At 33.8% G+C, this 19,387-nt stretch overlaps 1 protein-coding gene across 2 annotated transcripts in view; it reads left to right on the top strand.

Moving 5' to 3' along the window:
* Window positions 1-19,387, top strand: part of LOC114325807 (transducin-like enhancer protein 4) — a 1,285,138-nt gene that overhangs the window by 875,981 nt on the left and 389,770 nt on the right. For both annotated transcript variants that reach the window (XM_050641900.1, XM_050641898.1), the window contains one exon: window positions 16,588-16,819. In XM_050641900.1, the coding sequence (XP_050497857.1) occupies window positions 16,588-16,819 (232 nt within the window). The remainder of the gene's footprint in view (window positions 1-16,587; window positions 16,820-19,387) is intronic.

Raw genomic sequence — 19,387 nt, 5'->3', positions numbered from 1 at the left:
TCATACTTTGTTGTCATACCACATCATCATGGCACATTAAACACCAGGGTTTGTACATGTGTAATTTGAATTAATAAGCTAAGAACCAATAAGGTCAAACCAGAAGTCAAGTAGTAACAAAAAATATGGTGTCAGATGTGTTATAATATGCATTGTAATTGCATGCAAAGTTTATTGAGTTGATTTTTTTTATTTCGAAGATATTTAGTTGGTTCCATACTTTATCGCAACCCTGTATTAGGTCTGGATCCCGCGTATGAAAAAAAAGTTGATTAATAGCAAGCTGAAAATTTTTTAATAGCTTAAGGGTGTCTAGTCGAATAAACTTTGATATGTGTGAACACTGGAACAGGGGTAGTTTTAATTGTGGAACAGGTTAAAAATTTGGAACGGTCACAGCACGAAAACGGCACATTTATTTTGTCCGACAGAACAGACTTAAACTCTTCGAACAGAGATTAAACTCTCATGCAAAAATCAGACTGCTATTTATCACCAAATGGGCGTTTTAATGAGTGGAACATGTAGAATATGTCAAATGATAGGAATTATGACAGGTAGTAAATAGCAGTCTGATTTTTGCATGAGAGTTTAATCTCTGTTCGAAGAGTTTAAGTCTGTTCTGTCGGACAAAATAAATTTGCCGTTTTCGTGCTGTGACCGTTCCAAATTTTTAACCTGTTCCACAATTAAAACTACCCCTGTTTCAGTGTTCCCATATATCAAAGTTTATTCGACTAGACACCCTTAAGCTATTAACAAATTTTCAGCTTGCTATTAATCAACTTTTTTTTCATACGCGGGATCCAGACCTATATATACATATATGAAAAACTAAAAAAATATTCAAGCAATCTATAGGCTATTGCATGCATAGAGTGATACAATAAATCACTACGTTCGTAGAATAAAGATAGAAAAGCCAATTAATACAAGGTATGAGACAGAAAAAATATGCATGAAAAGAAGAAACGTTCGTCTGATCAAAATTAGAAATATTGAAAAATAATAAAGGGCGATAATATGTAGCGATAAAGCTACATAAAATAATAATAGATATAATTTGATATTTTCCGTCCATTGGAGTTTTTCTTTTTTTCACAGTCCAAAAATGCAATTGTAAATCGGGCCTCCGAACTAAAAAGCCAACTTTTTCCATTCCGCGGAGCGTCGTGGAATCTCCAAGTAGAAAAATGTAATTATAATGAAATCCATCAGGAACGACAGCAGTGGTAAAGGGGTTCACGAGGGTGCGAGATGCGGGGGAGAGCAAATGGGGGCGAAGTGGAGCGCTCGCTGTCAAAGAAATCAATTTGCAGCTTTCGGCAATAAGAATTTTTGAATAATGGCTCCGGCAGTCGGCCAAACCATTTTATAAAGCCTTAACAAGATATAGACCAGGACAAAATAACAGTATATTCAGTTTAGAAACGATAAATAACTCAATTTTGTCTTAATGGCGTATGTATATAGATTGTTTACTTAGAAACATAGTTGTTATTAAAATCATTGAGAAATTTAAAGAACGGAACTAAAGACTTCATACGTTGGAAAGCAAAATTCTGGTAACAACCTGAATCCGAGCATTATACAATTTACAAGGCATATGTAACGATAAATGAATATATATGGGTGAATCTACAATGTGTATTCCACAACCAGTTAACTTATCTAGGTAAAAAGCCGACGAATTTTGATTCGTATTATTCAAAATGTGATAGAACTAAGAAAATATAGACAATTAGGATTTAGTTTAGTTTTGTTTCAGAGACCACCACCACCCGTTTATGTACGGTTATTCTTCTTGGATTAGTCAGAACGGATCATGGTGCGCTCTGAATTAAAACCAAATCCAACTGTCTAGTAAACAAATTAATACGAAATAATTTGCCAATGGACTCAATAGCGATATCTATGAGAAACAATGAGAATCCTAAAGAAAAGAAGAACTAAAGACTTTATACGTCGGAAAGCAAAATTCTGGAAAGAACCTGAATCCGAGCCTTCTACAATTTACGAGGTATACGGAACAATAATTAGATAGACATGGGGGAATCTATCAAAGAAAGAAATAAATTAGTCCAAAATATGCCAATGAATGTCTTATATAGGCCGTTCGCTAAACTCAGACATAACTGGCTAGTGATTTTAGTAAGTAATTTTGCCAATTTCGTAAAATTGGCAAAAATAATAATTACTAAATGGTTAATAATTACTAAACAGTTAGTAATTTTGCCAAATTGGCAAAAAATAAAAAAAAATACCTATTGTCCTTTTCATGATCATTTTTCAGTGCGTAACAAATGATAGGAAAAAGGGTAAGTCCGTGATAATACACATTTATGACATTTATTCTAACATGACATTTTAGTTAAATCTGACAGTTGTCACATTTTATTTTCAATTTGGAATAAAAACAAATCAAATGTGTTTCTTGCATTTATAAAATGGTATTTTCTTTGATTTGTATAGTCTTATAAATTATACAGATTATATTTGTAATATTATTATCTAATTAAAAAAAAATATTTTTTTATTATGGCGCCATCTATCGACAACTAGAATAACTAGAATAAATGTTATAAAAATGTCACCGACGAAATGTAATCACCGACGTGCCTTTTTTTCTGTCACATACAATTTAATGCGTTAGAAAGAAATCGAAAAACTGTGACGCACTGAAAGATGATCATGAGAAATACTGTACTAGAATTACTAGCCAGTTGTGTCTGAGTTTAGCGAACCGACTATAATATTTATTATTAACTACTAATGAATCTACAGTCTTATAACTGCGGTAGATACAAACAATTTTATGACGGATTCGCATTATTAAAAGTTATTTGGAAGGAAATTATGATACCGAAAGGAAAACTTCCCAGAAAACTAAGATACAACTAAATTTCTTGTAAACTGTGAGAGCTAGAGCAATTTGAGGGGGTTCAAATGTTGGCTAAGTGGTATGTAATATTTTACTTACTATGAGGAAAATCATTCAGAATCCTTGTTAAGTCACTCTATGTTTACGAGTTACTTACTACGATCCACCAACTTTTGTAAAAGTGATAATATTTACAAAAATAATAATAAATCAAAGTGGAAGTTAATGAATACTCTTATAATGAGTTACATAGCAACAACTGTCACCACTAGAGCTACAGTGGCGATCGAAAATGGATATTGCAACAGCATATATGCCAAGATAAATATTGTGCTCCGATATCGGAAATCGGAAATAGTTTCAAAGACAAAATGCTTGAAAAAGATTTTAGAGATATAAGAAGATAATTTGCATTTAATTTTTGTAAACAGGTTATTCAATCTTGTCAACACATCTATCATTATTTCATTGGGTGTAGATGCCCCTAACGTGCTAATTATTTCCTATCGAAACGAAACTATGCTATCATTAGCGCAGTTTCAACTGTATCTGTTTTTCTTAATAGCTTTGTTGTACTGACTCTATACTTATCATCATCATTCTCTTTGCCTTTATATTTTTGCGGGGTCGGCTTCCCTAATTGCATTTCTCCACATAATTCTATCTTGGGTCGTATTAATTTCAATCCCCTTTACCGACATGTCCTGCCTAAGCATCTCCCAGCAGGTCTTTGTTGGTCTTCCTCTCCTACTCTTTCCGCTTCTTCTTCTTCTTCTTCTTTGTGCGACTAGGATTACTCCTGTCTGCCTCTTATTCTGTTTCAGTTGTTGTTATCTGTACATTGTCTTTCCACCTTTTCTGCGGCCTACCAACGGGTGTTCTGTTATACGTTTTGTTGTTTTACAGATGTTTGCTAATATATCTGGTCCCATTCGGTTTACATGTTCGTTCCGGTTTTTTTCTTGTTTGTATCCACCTGTTAATGTTTTGAATTTTGCCTTGTTCGAGTATACTTCTGTTGCTTTGTCTGTCTCTTAATGATACGTCCGCTATTGATCTTAATACTTTCATTTCGATATTGTTGATTTGTTGTTTCGTGTTTCTTGTATCGGTCCTTGTCCTCTGCATATGTTAGGATTGGTCTTACTGTTGTCTTGTATTCTTTTATTCTGCTTTCCGTGGTCAGGGTCAGATATTTGTTTCTCCATATGGTTTCTCGGAGGCAGCCACCTACTCTTGCTGCTTTTGCTGCTTGCCTTGTGGTCCCTGTTCTTATATCCCTGTCTACTAGTGATCACTAGTGATCTCTACTCCTAGGTAATTGAATTTATCTTGAATTGAGTGATCACTGATAACTCTACTCTTTCCAGCACCCGCAATTCAGCAATTCTTCGTATTGGGTGATTAACTTCTCGATGTTGAACATGACCAAACCATTTTAACCTATTCCCATCTTAACCTATTCACCCCCCTTTTGTCATCAATTGGCGAAATCTACTGACTCTACTATACACAAAAATTCTTTAGTCGAGAAATACTCCTCTGACCCTATGAGTAACCCTATCAGTTTTAATAGTTTTAAGGGTTTATACTATAGTGCAGTTACTGAAGGTGGATATGAGCTATTACCTCCGATTTCGTTGAACCTCCATCGATTTCCATGAAAATTGGTGAGTGGTTAGAGGATATCTCAAGGAACAAAGGTGACATGGTGCCAACTTGCGCTTTTATCCTGGGGGTGAAAATTATTTTATTAAAGATAATCCCACAATTCGATAGAGGGACAAATTATAAGCAAAATTTGTTGTATAAAGTTATTAAAATAAATCAGAACCTTTTGAGTTATGAAAGATCAAAGATTTTAATTTTTCTTGAGAAAAATGCATGTTTTTAACCGATTTTTCATAAATAACTCAAAAACTATAAGTTTTTACAAAAAAGTTATTATTATCAAAATTGAGGGTAATAAAAAATCAAATAAACTCCTTACTAGAAAAACTTTTCAATGTTAACTAAAAGTGAGTTATAGGTAATTGAATGTATATTTCTTTCGTCGAGTACCCAAATCTAAGTATTCAAGTTTAAATACCGGGAAAATGATGCATTTTATAACATAAACTTATTAAACATTTGTCAAAGTTCATAGAAATATCTATCAAATAAGCCCTCGAACAAGTTGGTAGCATTAAAATTTATGCACCAAAAATGTTTCAAAATGTATCTTTTAAAAATGTTTCCAAAAAATGTTATTGTTTTTTTGTAAATAACTCCGTTATTTTTTAAGATATCAGGTGCACCTAAAATCTAATCAAAAGCTGATTTAATTAGAGCTACTAAGCTCTAATTAAGAGCTATTAAAAAACGTCGAAATTAGTCTTTTAGACCTCTTACTTTTTTAAAAATAAAAGGTTAAATGGCCCCGGTTACATGGTTTTCGCAGCAAAATTGAAATTCTAAACGTTTTTATCTCGGTTATTTTTTATTCTACGGAAATAGTAAAATGAGTAAAGTATTTGGAACTGAAAAAACTAAAATTTAGTTATATATCATTTTTTACGTATATTGAGTATTTTTGGAGCTATTATCAAAAGAAATGAAAAGTACGATAATTTTAAAAATTCTGATTTTTTTAAATTATATCTTTTTTTTTCAAAAATATGCATTCTAAACCGGTCAAAATTGTTAAAATCATTAACTATGTTAACCTAAAGAAATTCTTCTGAGGATTACTACAAATTTTAATTTTTGTGGAAATGGCGTATGTTTTATTTTTCACTTTTTCCTAAAAAAATCGAAAGGGTTCTCTTATTTTCATCATAGCTTGCTTAATTTTGATGCTATTAACTTCTACTGGAGCTCATTTGATAGGTATTGATATGATAGATATAGGAACTTTGACAAGTGCTTAACAAGTATATTCTATAAAATGCATCGTTTTCCCGTTATGTAAGCTTGAATACTTCGATTTGAGTACTCGTCGAAAAAAATATACATTCAATTACCCATAACTCACTTTGAAATAACATTAGTTTAGTTTTTTAAGTGGGAATTTTATTAAATTTTTTATTATCTTTAATTTTGGTAATAATAACTTTTTTACAAAAGCTTATAGTTTTTGATTAATACGTGAAAAACAGCTTTAAAACATGCAGTTTTTTAAAGAAAAATAAAATCTTTGATATTTAATAACTCAAAAAGTATTGATTTATGTTAATAACTTTATATAACAAATTTTGCTTTGAAGTTGCCCCTCTATCGATTTCTGGTATTATTTTTAATAAAAAATTTCACCCCCGAGAAGGGTGGCATCCACCCCCAGGGTAAAAGCGCAAGTTGGCATCATGTCACCTTTGTTTCTTGAAGTATCTTCTAACTACTCACCAATTTTCATGAAAATCGATGAAGGTTCAACGAAATCGGAGGTGAAAACCTTCAGTGACTCCACTACTAATCGTTTTTTAAGATATGGTCAAAATGCTCAAATATAATACCCAAATACAGAAGTTTAAAAAAGCAAGCACCACACTCGCGAAGTTACTTCGGGAAAGTTGACCGAAGTACGAAGAACCCGTCACTACACACTCGTTCTACTTTGCGAGGAACACATTCACGGCGGGCGATACCGACTTCGACTCCTTTGACTCGATCGAAAAAAACGCCACAAATGGAAGTAGACCGAGGCGCAGCGAAGTCGCATAAGGTAGCTGTCTACACTCTCGTACTCGCTGAAATTCGATCGACTTCGCCAGTAGTATAGTGGACGTTTAATATTCAAAAATAATCCCTATGTTATTTCATCTACTACGTATGATAAATGTTTGCACTAAAACATTTCAGTTTGAATGTCTTTGTTTAAGTAGTTTAATATAATTTATCTATGTAATTCAGATCTATCTACTACATACGTAAACGTAAATTGCATAGATAAGTACAATCCCGTCTCATCTATTCATTACCCAAACCCAATTACGGTATCGCTAAGAGAAGTCGTTGATTTAGTTAACACTCTCATCCATCATTTTGTCGAGTGCACTGAAGAGGTGTTTCGGTTCTGAAAGAGTTTTCCTCTGCTCCTTCCCGACGACGCCCGCGAAGCCGTAAATGTACTGTAAACAGGGCTCGAACTTTAAATTGAGCAGAACAGATCTCAGACACGTGACAAGAAGTTATATTTTTGTCGGGACAAAAATATAGTCGACCAGATTGAAGAATTGTAATGGAAAATGTTTTAGTACAGGGGTTTTGTCAAAATGTGTAACAAAAGAACCAATGATGAATCTTCCGTAGTGATGTATGACAATTGAAAAACGTAACTTTTTTTAAGATTTTAGTTTTAATACAGGTTTTTGTCCGCTTAACACATTATTCCATAAAGGCCAATTATACAGGGTGTCCAGAAACTCTACCGACAAACGAAGATAGGAGATTCCTCAGATAATTTTAAGATACTTTAACCCAATTCACCTAGTCCGAAAATGCTTCCTTAGGGAACTACATAGAGCTCTTTGAAGATGGCGTCTTGTAATTAGTTTTTCTTAAATAGCTCCGGAACGCTTCTATTTGGAAAAACGAAAATTACGCTTATTTATCTTAATGTTGTTCTGAAGCTATTTCCTTGTGGCATTTTTATAATTAAATCTTTTATAATTTTTATAATTAAATATTTTATAAAAATATCTTCTAGAGATAAATCGATTCCATCCATTTCGAATTTCTAGTACCGGTCATAGGCGTCCGTTTTGGGTAGGGCAACGGTTATTTTATCGCATAACTTTTTTGTCTTTAATTTATAAGCATTTTTGACTCCGGATTATTAAATTGTGAGGTATTCTAGTACTAAAACGTACTCTTAATTTAAGTCGATAGGATACACCGTTTTCTAGAAAAATCGATTTAAAAATTTGTCGTTTTTTTTAATTTCAAAAAAAAATTTTCAAGAAAGACTATTTAGAAAAACGAAAACTGGTACGATTAATTATATTCCAGAGATGAATCGATTTCATCAATTGCGAATTTCTAGTAACGGTCATATGCGCCCGATTTGGGTATGTCAACGGTTATTTCACCGCATAACATTTTTGTTTTTATTTTTTAAGCATTTTTGATAATAGATTATTAAATTATAAGGCATTCTAGTAATAAAAGTTACTCTTGCTTTAAGTTGGTACAATAAACAATTTTTTTTTAATTTTTTTTTTAAATTTTTTTCAAATTCAAGAGACGAAAAATTTTCAAATCGATTTTTCTCGACAACGGTGTGTCCTACCGCCTTAAAGCAAGAGTACTTTTTAGTACTATAATACCTCACAATTTAATAATCCAGAGTCAAAAATGCTTAAAATTTAAAGATAAAAAAGTTATGTGATAAAATAACCGTTGCCCTACCCAAAACGGACGCCTTTGACAAATACTAGAAATTCGTAATGGATGGAATCGATTTAGCTCTGAAAGATAAATAAGCATACAAATTTTCGTTTTTCTAACTAGAAGCATTCTGGAGGTATTTAAGAAAAACTAATTACAAGACGCCATCTTCAAAGAGCTCTAACTCCCTTAGGAATCATTTTCGGATTAGGTAAATTTGGTTAAATTGCTTTAAAATTATCTGAGGAATCTCCTGTCTTCGTTTGTCGGTAGAGTTTCTGGACACCCTGTATATTTGGCGTCATTCAAAAATCGTGCCGCGAGTAGTAACCTTGCGGTATACCGTAATATACGTATTCATACACTTATTGTTTATTTACTATTATTTATATTTTAAACATTTACATAGGAACGTTATAATAAAACAAGAATAAAAAACCGCTAAACGCCGTAAAAATGAGTCGCGCATACAATATTCCAGATACAAAAGATCTTATATGAATATTACGTGGCGCGAAAATGTATGTTCATTTTGATGCAAAATAATATTCTAGTTCAGTGGTTCCCAACCTTGTATGTCTGGCGACCCACCTTCTGATGTTTTTTCATATTCGCGACCCACCTCTCACCCATGATGATACGCTATTCTGTACTCTGTACGCTACTCAGCTACTGTAAGAGTCACGGCGCGACCCACCGGTTGGGAAACGCTGTTCTAGTTTTATTTTAAAAGATTTTTTCATGATATTTGCTAAATTTGAAGTAAAACGCGCCACAAAACAGTAACTTTGATACAGTTTGAATTTTGAAGCTCTTCTATGGCGCGTTTACTTCAAATTTAGCAAATATTATGAAAAAATTTTTAAAATAAAACTAGAATTTTATTTTGCGTCAAAATATTCAAATTATTTATTAGCAAATAGTCAAATTTCGCGCCACGTAATATTCATATCGGATCTTTTGTAGCTGGAATATTGTATGCGCTACTCATTTTTACGGCGTTTAGCGGTTTTTTATTCTTGTATCAGGAGTTTTTCAAAGTTATTTATAAATTAACTGTATGCAGTTAAATGTAATGTTTCTCGATTACACGTTAAGCTGGGCGTAAGGAAATGGGCGAGTCACAAAGTTTCACAAAAAAGCGAATATTTCGCGAAATGAACATCAGGTCGAAAAACTGAAAAATACGTGTTCAGTATTTTTCAAAAATCTCTGACACCAAACACGACCCCCTACGGTGGTGGGGTTGGAGGTTACTTAAAAATCTTAAATAGGAACCCCCATTTTTTATTGCTGATTTGGAGTCATTACGTAAAAATAAGTAACTTTTATTCGAGACATTTTTTCGAATTAAGGATAGATGGCGCTATAATTGGAAAAAACGATTAAAAACGAAAAAACGAGGTTGGAAATGCAAAATTAAATTAAAAAAGGGATAATCGCCACTAAAATAGAAAACCTAACTTACCTTTTTTTGGTTTTAGTACCTAATCTTCACAACCCAATAGATCCCCATGACGGTTTAGTATCTGCAAATTTAGCATCCAAGGCTCCCCTTTTATTAGATAGAAACATAGAGAAAAATAGAAAGGAAATCTGTAATATTTTTTTAAATAATAATTCGGTGGATGCAAATACCTTTTATTCTTGGATCGTCATATCTTCATAAAAAATAAAATCTAAATTTTCCAATAAAATACAAATTATCCACTGCTTATGTCCCTATCAACTCACGCCTTGTTAAATAAGTCCATCATATCACATTTGACTTCAAAAAGAATACAAACAAAATCGGACGGCCTTTCGAAACGAAAAATGTCAATTTTAATTAAAAAGCAGCGCGAGAAATCTCCGCAGTGTCGTGCGGAAAGCGTGAAATATAAAACAAAGCTTTTCGAATGCCGCAAAAAAATCTACTAAGTTGAAGTATTAATCAATAATAGCTTAAACAGAAAACAACAATCGCATTAATGCAGTCTTTTTAAAACATATGGATCTTCATGCGGTCTTTAGGGGTACCGCATCTTTTCTAAAATAGGTACGTTAAGATTGTATTAAACTTTTAGAAACAATTTGATTAGTCCATATTGTTAGAGTTAGGTGACCTACTGCACGGGTAACTCCGTCTTACGTCTTCTTCTTTCAATGATGCTACAACCAATGTTGAGTCTTGCCCTCCTATAATTTCTGCCTCAAACATCGACGGTCCAGCGTCTCTCGCCTCTATGTTTTGAGTCATCAAATTTTGCATGTCAACTCCACTTTACTCTGCTATTCTCGGTACTTCGTTTTCTTTAAGTGCCGTCTCCCAATCGGATGTTGAATATCATCATCACTATCTTTACTCCATCTACCGCTGCTCTGGAGAGTTCGATAGGACTTCATTTAACCAGTCCCTTAAATTTTTCAACCATAACATTCTCCTTCTTCCTATACTCCTTCCTCCTCTTATCTTTCCCTGTATTATCAGTCTGTCTCACACAGTCAGACACTGTGTACGTATCTTTTTGTTTTATTTCTATAAGGTCTGTATATCTTCTCTGTATCTAATCTGTATCTCTTCTATCATCATCGTCATACATTTACACTCCTAGCGGAGTAATTATCGTTCTCTTTGGACTCTTCCGATTGATTTGTCGTGGGGTATCAGTCCGCATTAAAATTTTGGTTTTATAACTGGTTGTGTGACTTGGAGTCTTCTACCATATTTCTCCATTCGTTCCTGTTTTTACTTATGGTAGTCCGTTCTCTAACTTCCATCCTCTTAAGGTAAGCAATTATCTGGTTCTCTCATCTCGTTTTCGGTCTTCCCCGTGGTCTGCCTGATACTGGTCTTCATTTGGTGATTTTCTTGATAACTGCTTCTGGATTTCTTCTTTCTATATGTCCCATCCATCTGAGTCTTTGTTCCTTGATAAATCTAACGACGTCTGCTCATTTCGAAAGTTCTCTTACTTCGTATTTTATCAGTTTTCTAAATTCATTTCTAAACAAGCATGAGGAGCACTCCCAAATCATGATTTGGGAGTGCTCCTCGAACATTCAAAGTGTCTTGGTTTGTTTATTTCTATATAGTGCATTTTTATTGGGATTGTAGTGTAGACAGTTGTGTCTCAGATTAGCGAATCGACTATACCTAAGTTTAGTAGGACTTTAGGAGGAGCTCTAGGGTCCTCATTATTTCTTCATCTTTCTGTGTCAAGCGCATTACTTCAGCACCATATGTGATTACTGGCCTAATAGTTGCTCTGTAAATTTTGAGTTTGGTATTCTAAGTAATGCTCTTATCTTTGAGAAGTTTGATGCATTTTTAGTAGGTTATGTCTCCTGTCAAGATTATTTCATTGATTACTATGATTCTGCCGTTAGTTCCAGTAACTTAGACCCCAAGATATTTAAAGTCTTCTACCTTTTTCAAACCCATATTCGCCAATATTTAACCTTGTCACATTAACTCTATTTTTTCTTTCGCATATACGGTATTTAACATTTTAGAAATGTGTGATGGTCAGAAAAATTAATATCGAAGACTCAGTACTAAAATTAGATAACAAAATCCTGAAGAGGATGAAACACTTTAGATATCTGGGTAGCTGGGTTTTTTCTTGTGCATATTAGGTAGGTATTTTGTTTATTTTTTATTATTGCCAAACCCTTCTTGGATACTTCCTTGCACAACTTCGCAAATTTTTCCTAACTGTTTAGGTTTTCTATAAGATCGGTATATCTATAAAAACTGTACTCGGGTCTGTATATCTGATACAACTGTATTATATCATTTTGGCTATTTTGTAATGCATTTATAGTAGATTGCGTAGATATAGGTCTGGATCCCGCGTGTGAAAAAAAAGTTGATTAATAGCAAGCTGAAAATTTTTAAATAGCTTAACACCTTCGGTACGGTGATGCACCCGTGTGCATCATGCTTGCCTGTCCGCTCAGTACGGTGATGCACACGGGTGCATCATTAGTTTTCGTTGGCCATAAGACGGTGCCACCATCTTCATCATATTTCAAGTATTTTTGTTCTGTCCGAATTACCTTATTCAAATCTAAAAGTGGGGAAACCACGCCCAAAAGTGGGTGATGTCCAGAGGGAGATTAGATTTAGTTAATTTGATTGGTGATAAGGTTGTTTGGATGTATGACTGATGGGATTGTGTGGGAGGTGAATTTACTGTGCTGCTGTTTACAACTTACCTTACTATCCCTTGCAAGATAATTCGGGTGGAATTTCCCAGATTAGGAGACTGGTGCTCGATATCGAGCACAAAATAATCTGGGGAATTCCATACGAATTATCTTGTTTATCTTTTTTAAAAAAATTTTTTTAAATGGTATTTTATGAATAAAATTTAATTTAACTCACATACTATGTAGAATAATAATTTTAATAAAAATAGTTTTATTTCTAAAATAAGTGTTATTATTACATTAACTTTAATTAGTTGTAGTGTGACACTGTATTTTAACCGACCGCGCGAAGCCGCTCGGTAAGCGCTCGAATCCGTATACAGGAGCCGACTTGCCGAATGATGGTCCGGCACGAAGGGGTTAAAGGTGTCTAGTCGGACAAACTTTGATGTATGGAACACTGGAACAGGGGAAGTTTTAATTGTGGAACAGGTTAAAAATTTGGAACGTCAGACTACGAAGACGTCCCATGTATTTTGTCGGACAGAACTTTCAATTAATTTGTTACCCTTTCATGAAACTATCCTGCAAAAATCAGACTGCTAATTATCACCAACTGGGCATTTTAATGAGTGGAACACGTAGAACATGTCAAATGACAGGAATTGTGACAGGTGACAAATAGCAGTCTGATTTTTGCATGAGAGTTTAATGAAAGGGTAGCAAATCAACTGGAAGTTCTGTCCGACAAAATACATGGGCCGTTTTCGTGGTCTGACGTTCCAAATTTTTAACCTGTTCCACAATTAAAACTTCCCCTGTTCCAGTCTTCCCATACATCAAAGTTTGTCCGACTAGACACCCTTAAGCTATTAACAAATTTTCAGCTTGCTATTAATCAACTTTTTTTTCATACGCGGGATCCAGACCTAATAGGAAAATGGTTTGAACAGAATTACTTTCCCAAGTGGTTTTTTTATTCTGTAGATACTTTTTAATTAATCGTTACCTTTAACTAAATATAGTTCCAAATAAGTGTCCATATATAAAGAATAGAGTAGGTCGAGAGGTGACGCCCCGAACAGCACCCCCGAACTTTTAATATAAAAAGTTCTCCGTTGACATCAGCGCCACCCAGCGTCACTCACATAGAATGCTAATTGGATTATGATAGTCCCGCTGGTCGGTAGCTTTTTATAGCGACATCATCTGGCGATCCCTTTGTGCTCTCTTCCTCTCTGCTTCCCTCTCGGACGAAATAAAGCTCCGACATAGCACGGGGACCCGAACCGGATTAAAAATTGAGTGGCAGTTTTTGTTCTTTTGCGAGTTACCCTTTTGAATGTTATTTGCTGTTTTATAGCGCAATTATCACGGATTCTAACCTCTCTGACAAAAAAGGGCTACTTTTGCAAATGCACTGATTTCATCGCTGCCAGTGTATTTTTTCTGCTCGTTTTCTGTTTGCTGCGATGCTCCGCTTCGCTTCGAACGGGCTATTTAATTTGTTTAACGACGTTTTTACGATTGTGACGTTTTTATTTCTATCTTTATTTGCTTGTTGCGATTTAGGAAACAGTTTTGCTTTGTCCGCTAGGTCATCCAATTTGAGCTTGTATTCAATTTACTAAATGTTGTTTTTCTTTTACTGGAGCAAAACACATCATTTACTGCATAGCTCGTAGAAATTTTTCGTTAGTACATGTTCGAATTACAATCAAACAAAAATGTGGTTCCATTCATGTTTAGGTTGATATTGCAATATGTGTTTAGTTTCGGTAGTGTCTTTCGCAGATTTCTAAAAGACGTTTCTTCTTCTTCAAGTGCCGTCTCCTAATCGGAGGTTGGATATCATCATCACTATCTTTACTCTATCCACCGCTGCTCTAAAGAGTTCTATAGAACTGCATCTAAACCAGTCCCTTAAATTCTTTAACCATGACACTCTCCTTCTTCCTATACTCCTTCCGCCTCTTATCTTTCCCTGTATTATCAGTCTTAGCATTTCATATCGCGGTCCCCTCATTACGTGTCCCAGATATTGTAACTTTCTTATTTTTATTGTGTTTATTATTTCGCATTCTTTACCCATTTCTCGCAGTACTTCCGTGTTCGTTTTCCTCTGTGTCCATGCTATTCTAAGCATTCTTCTGTAACACCACATTTCAAATGACTGTAGCTTATTTATGTGTTCTTGCTTTAATGTTCAGCTTTCAAGTCCATATTGTAGTATCGAGAACACGTAGCATCTCAAAGCTCTTGCTCTCAGTTCTAAGCTAAGGTCTTTGTTGCAGAGAACTGTTTTCATTTTTACAAACGCATTTCTTGCTATTTCTATCCTGGTCCTTATTTCTGTTGTTTGATCATTTTTCTCTGAAATCCAGGTTCCTAGGTATTTGTATTTATCAACCCTTTCTATCGGTACATTTCCCAAATATATGCTTGTTTGTATGTTTGTTTTCTTAGTTATTATCATGTATTTGGTCTTTTTTATATTCATTTTTAGTCCATATTCTTTACAGAAATTGTTTGTTTTGTTCAGTAGTAGTTGGAGTTGTTCAGCAGAGCTTGCTATAATCACGGTGTCATCTGCATATCTTATGTTGTTAATAGATCTTCCGTTAATTATTATTCCTTCACTTTGAGATAGCAATGCTTCTTCAAAAATGGCTTCACTATATGCATTAAAGAGTAATGGAGACATAATACATCCCTGCCGAACTCCTCTCCTGATTTCAATTTCTGGACTGGGTTCGTTATCTATTACAATTTGTGCTCTTTGATTCCAGTAAAGGTTTGTTATTATTCGTACGTCCCTTTTGTCTATGTTTTTTGTCTTTAGAATTTGGACTAATTTTTCATGTCTTACTTTGTCAAAAGCCTTCTCAAAATCAACGTAACAAACATGCACATCCACATTCATGTCCATGCATCTTTGAGCTAACACATTAAAAGCAAATAACGCCTCTCTGGTTCCTAGTCCGTTTCTGAACCCAAACTGACTATCATCTATTCCTTCTTCTAGTTTTTTGTTTATACGACCATGTATTATTTTCAAGAATAATTTGAGAATGTGACTTATTAATGATATTGTTCTGTATTCACTGCAATCTTTAGCGTTTGTATTTTTAGGGATAGCACAAAAGGTTGAGAGAGGTAGCACAAAAGACGTTTAATAAAGTTCAAAACATCAAACTAATGAATGTACTGAAAATATAGAAATTGTAGTCAATAATATATTCTTTTTAAAAAGTTGTATCTTACTAACGAGATATCTATCCGCTGAGAGGGTTAACATGGAGGGGATATGACATGTCGACATAATTTGTAAACCGTCCCCCACGGGCGATAAATTCAGTTCTTTTTCTTCACTATATCTTCTTACCTTAGTAATGAAATATACCTCTTCTTTCAACCAGATCCTTTGTAAACACAAAGAATCTACATATCCCTCTTTCATTACAGTGTTTACAAATCGGGGCAAAGCACATTACCATTTTTATTTTTATTACAATGGTTAACAAAAGTTCCTAACCTTTGCTTGGCGAATATCACTAAAGAACTATATTTCATAGAAATTTAAGACCGAATTATGGTGGTATTGTCTTAAAAACACTATATTTAAGCAAAAAGGAGCAGAGGAAGCGAAATTTCAACTTTATAGGAATTAAAAAGGTTTGAGATTGGGCAAATTCTGGCTTTTCAGCCTCTGTTTACAAATAACATGATAGTCATGACGTCACACGTCAGCCTTAAAATCTCTTCGTATTTTTATATATTTAAACTATATTTATGTATTATATCAGACATTTTCTACCATAATATAGAGTATTTATATATAGCAAATTTCCAATATTGTATTGATACATTATAATGTATTGATACATTAGCACAAAATTAATAGTAAACTTTTAAATTATCTTTTGTTTTTGTAAATAACATATAAATCATACACATAAGATCATCCCCGCGACGTCAGAATGTACCACGTGACCTATAAACGTAGTTAAAGCTTCCAACGGGCAAAGTGGAAGTCAGACAAAGTTGTTTTGTGCTCTTAACATTAGCTGCTCTCCTTATGGCAATGTCCGTCAGCTTCGTCCTCAATAATTCCATTCAAATTGCAAAGAAGCTGCAAGAAAATAATTTTTATAACCTGTCATTAATTTCGCTACATTGCACATTCTAATAATCTTTTCTTGTTTCAGCAACAAAGGCCGGATCTGCCCAGGTTACTCCAACAGATGCACGCCCAGCAGTTACCCACACATGCAGCACCACCTATACCGATGATGCCTCATCCAGGTTTAGGTGGAGCGCCGTCAAGTTCAGCTGCCAGCCTTTTGAGCCTCTCAGGAGCCCTTCCAGCGCAACACCCTCTCTCCATGCTGGCATCGAAGCCAGACCTTCACAGGCCGGATGACGTCAAATCGAATAGCGGTAAGTTTTTGTTTAATACTTTTTCTTCTTCTTCTACCTTTTTATAAGCAATTGTGCTTGTTCATTGGCGGATTGATACCTCTAGGAAAGGTTGTCACTCCATCTTTTGCGCGGTCTCCCGATACTTCTTCTACCGATAGGCGATTTATCTCTTGCTATTTTGACCACACGTGTTTCTTCCATTTTGCTTATGCGGCTATTCCATTCTTTTTTTTCTATCTTGTGTTCATTCGTTTTTACACTGTACGTTACATTTTCTTCTAATGTCTTGATGTATCGGGTCTTGTTTCTGATGCATATGACATTAGACAGATATTGCAAATTTAACACACGCGCTATTTGCACCGCGCTATTTTGACAGAATTGACATTTCTCAGACGTGTCATAAATACAGATATTGCTCAACATTTTGGTTGCGGTATTTTTACGGCTCGATTAAGATTAGTTTGTCTAATTTGTATGCAATTTTAAATGTAGATTTGGAAGCTCTTATTTTGGCCAATGCTAATGATGAAGACATCGAGTTTATCATATTTCATAACATTCTGGGAGATGAACATATAACTATTACTATTACATGCTCAAAATAACGATTTTGATTTAAAAATTTAAATGGAAGGAAGGTTTGAATTTTATTCCAAATATCGAGCAAAATAAACAAATGATCCTCGAATGTTCTTAAAATAAAAGATTTTCCAGTTGTACTCTTCATGTTTTCCTGAACCAACGTCCAATTTTCTGGATAGGTCAATTTATTTTGACCTAAAACTTATTTTAATAAACACAAATCATCAGACATAAATCTTATTCGTTTGCTACTGTCTGAGGTACTCATTTTAGAAAATTATTACAAATAAACTGGGTTTAAATGAAAGACAAACAACAAACATAACCTGAAAAGAAAATAGCGCAATGAATACCGCACAGCGTAACGACTCCCTAAATAACGGCAGGCACTATTTCCAATAGCGCAGCGTAAGCCAGATATCACATCTGCGCATGCTCTACTGTCAAAATAACGCGTGCTGTATTACAGCAAGTGCTAAAGTGACTGTGCAATATCTCTCTATTATTGGTCTTACACTGGCTTTATAAATTCTTGACTTCATCTCAGTGGCAATATGTCGGTTTCGCCATATACAGAGAGAGTCTGTAAAGTGGAATAAATTCAATATCTCAAATACTAATTGTTTTTTTGGAAAATGCTCAGACCCGTCGATTAGTATTTCAAATTGTCCTTTTTTACATTCAATAAAAATGTATACAGGGTGTCCCAATTTAGAGATATGACGTCATCGTCGATTTTCTTAAATGGCAACACTGTCATTTTGACAGCTAATTTGATAGGGTTTGTAAAGTTATACATAACTGCAAAATATCAAATTTTTATTCTCTACCATTTACAAGATAATAGAAAATAACAAAGTTATATCTGTAATTTGGAATATATTCAATAATTAAAATACTAACTGTTTTTTTGAAAAATGCTCAGACCCGTCGATTAGTATATCAAATTGTCATTTTTGACATATAATAATAATGTATACAGGGTGTTCCAATTTAGAGATATGACGTCATCGTTGATTTTCTTAAATGGCAACACTATCATTTTGATAGCTATTTTGATAGCGTGTGTAAAGTTATACACATCTGAAAAATTTCAAAATTTTATTCCCTACCATTTACAAGATAATAAAAAATAACAAAGTTATGAAGAACAAGAAGTAATCAAATAATAATTGAATTTATTTATTTCAATTAAGCAAATGCTCATAACGTTGCCCATTGACAATTTGACAATAGTTGAGGGCAACATTATGAGTTTTTGCTTAATTTATTGAAATAATTAAATTCAATTATTAGTTGATTACTTCTTTTTCATAACTTTGTTATTTTTTATTATCATCTAAATGGTAGAGAATACAAATTTGAAATTTTGCAGTTGTGTATAACTTTACACACCCTATCAAAATAGCTATCAAAATGACAGTGTTGCCATTTAAGAAAATCAACGATGACGTCATATCTCTAAATTGGGACACCCTGTATACATTATTATTATATGTCAAAAAGGACAATTTGATATACTAATCGACGGGTCTGAGCATTTTTCAAAAAAACAGTTAGTATTTTAATTATTGAATATATTCCAAATTACAGATATAACTTTGTTATTTTCTATTATCTTGTAAATGGTATAGAATAAAAATTTGATATTTTGCAGTTATGTATAACTTTACAAACCCTATCAAATTAGCTATCAAAATGACAGTGTTGCCATTTAAGAAAATCGACGATGACGTCATATATCTAAATTGGTACACCCTGTATACATTATTATTGAATGTCAAAAAGGACAATTTGAAATACTAATCGACGGGTCTGAGCATTTTCCAAAAAAAACAATTAGTATTTGAGATATTGAATTTATTCCACTTTACAGACTCTCTCTGTATACTGTTAATGTATTCTGCTAGTCTATTTGCTTTTTGTACTTGATTTCTCACTGCTTTGTCAAGGTCTCCGTAGCTGTACCAGTTGTTCTCTGGCTGTACAGTGCAATTTCTA

This window comes from Diabrotica virgifera, chromosome 1 (assembly GCF_917563875.1).
Source record: "Diabrotica virgifera virgifera chromosome 1, PGI_DIABVI_V3a".
Taxonomy (NCBI): domain Eukaryota; kingdom Metazoa; phylum Arthropoda; class Insecta; order Coleoptera; family Chrysomelidae; genus Diabrotica; species Diabrotica virgifera.
Note: the sequence above shows the minus strand (reverse complement) of the source record. Positions and strands in the feature narration are given on the sequence as shown.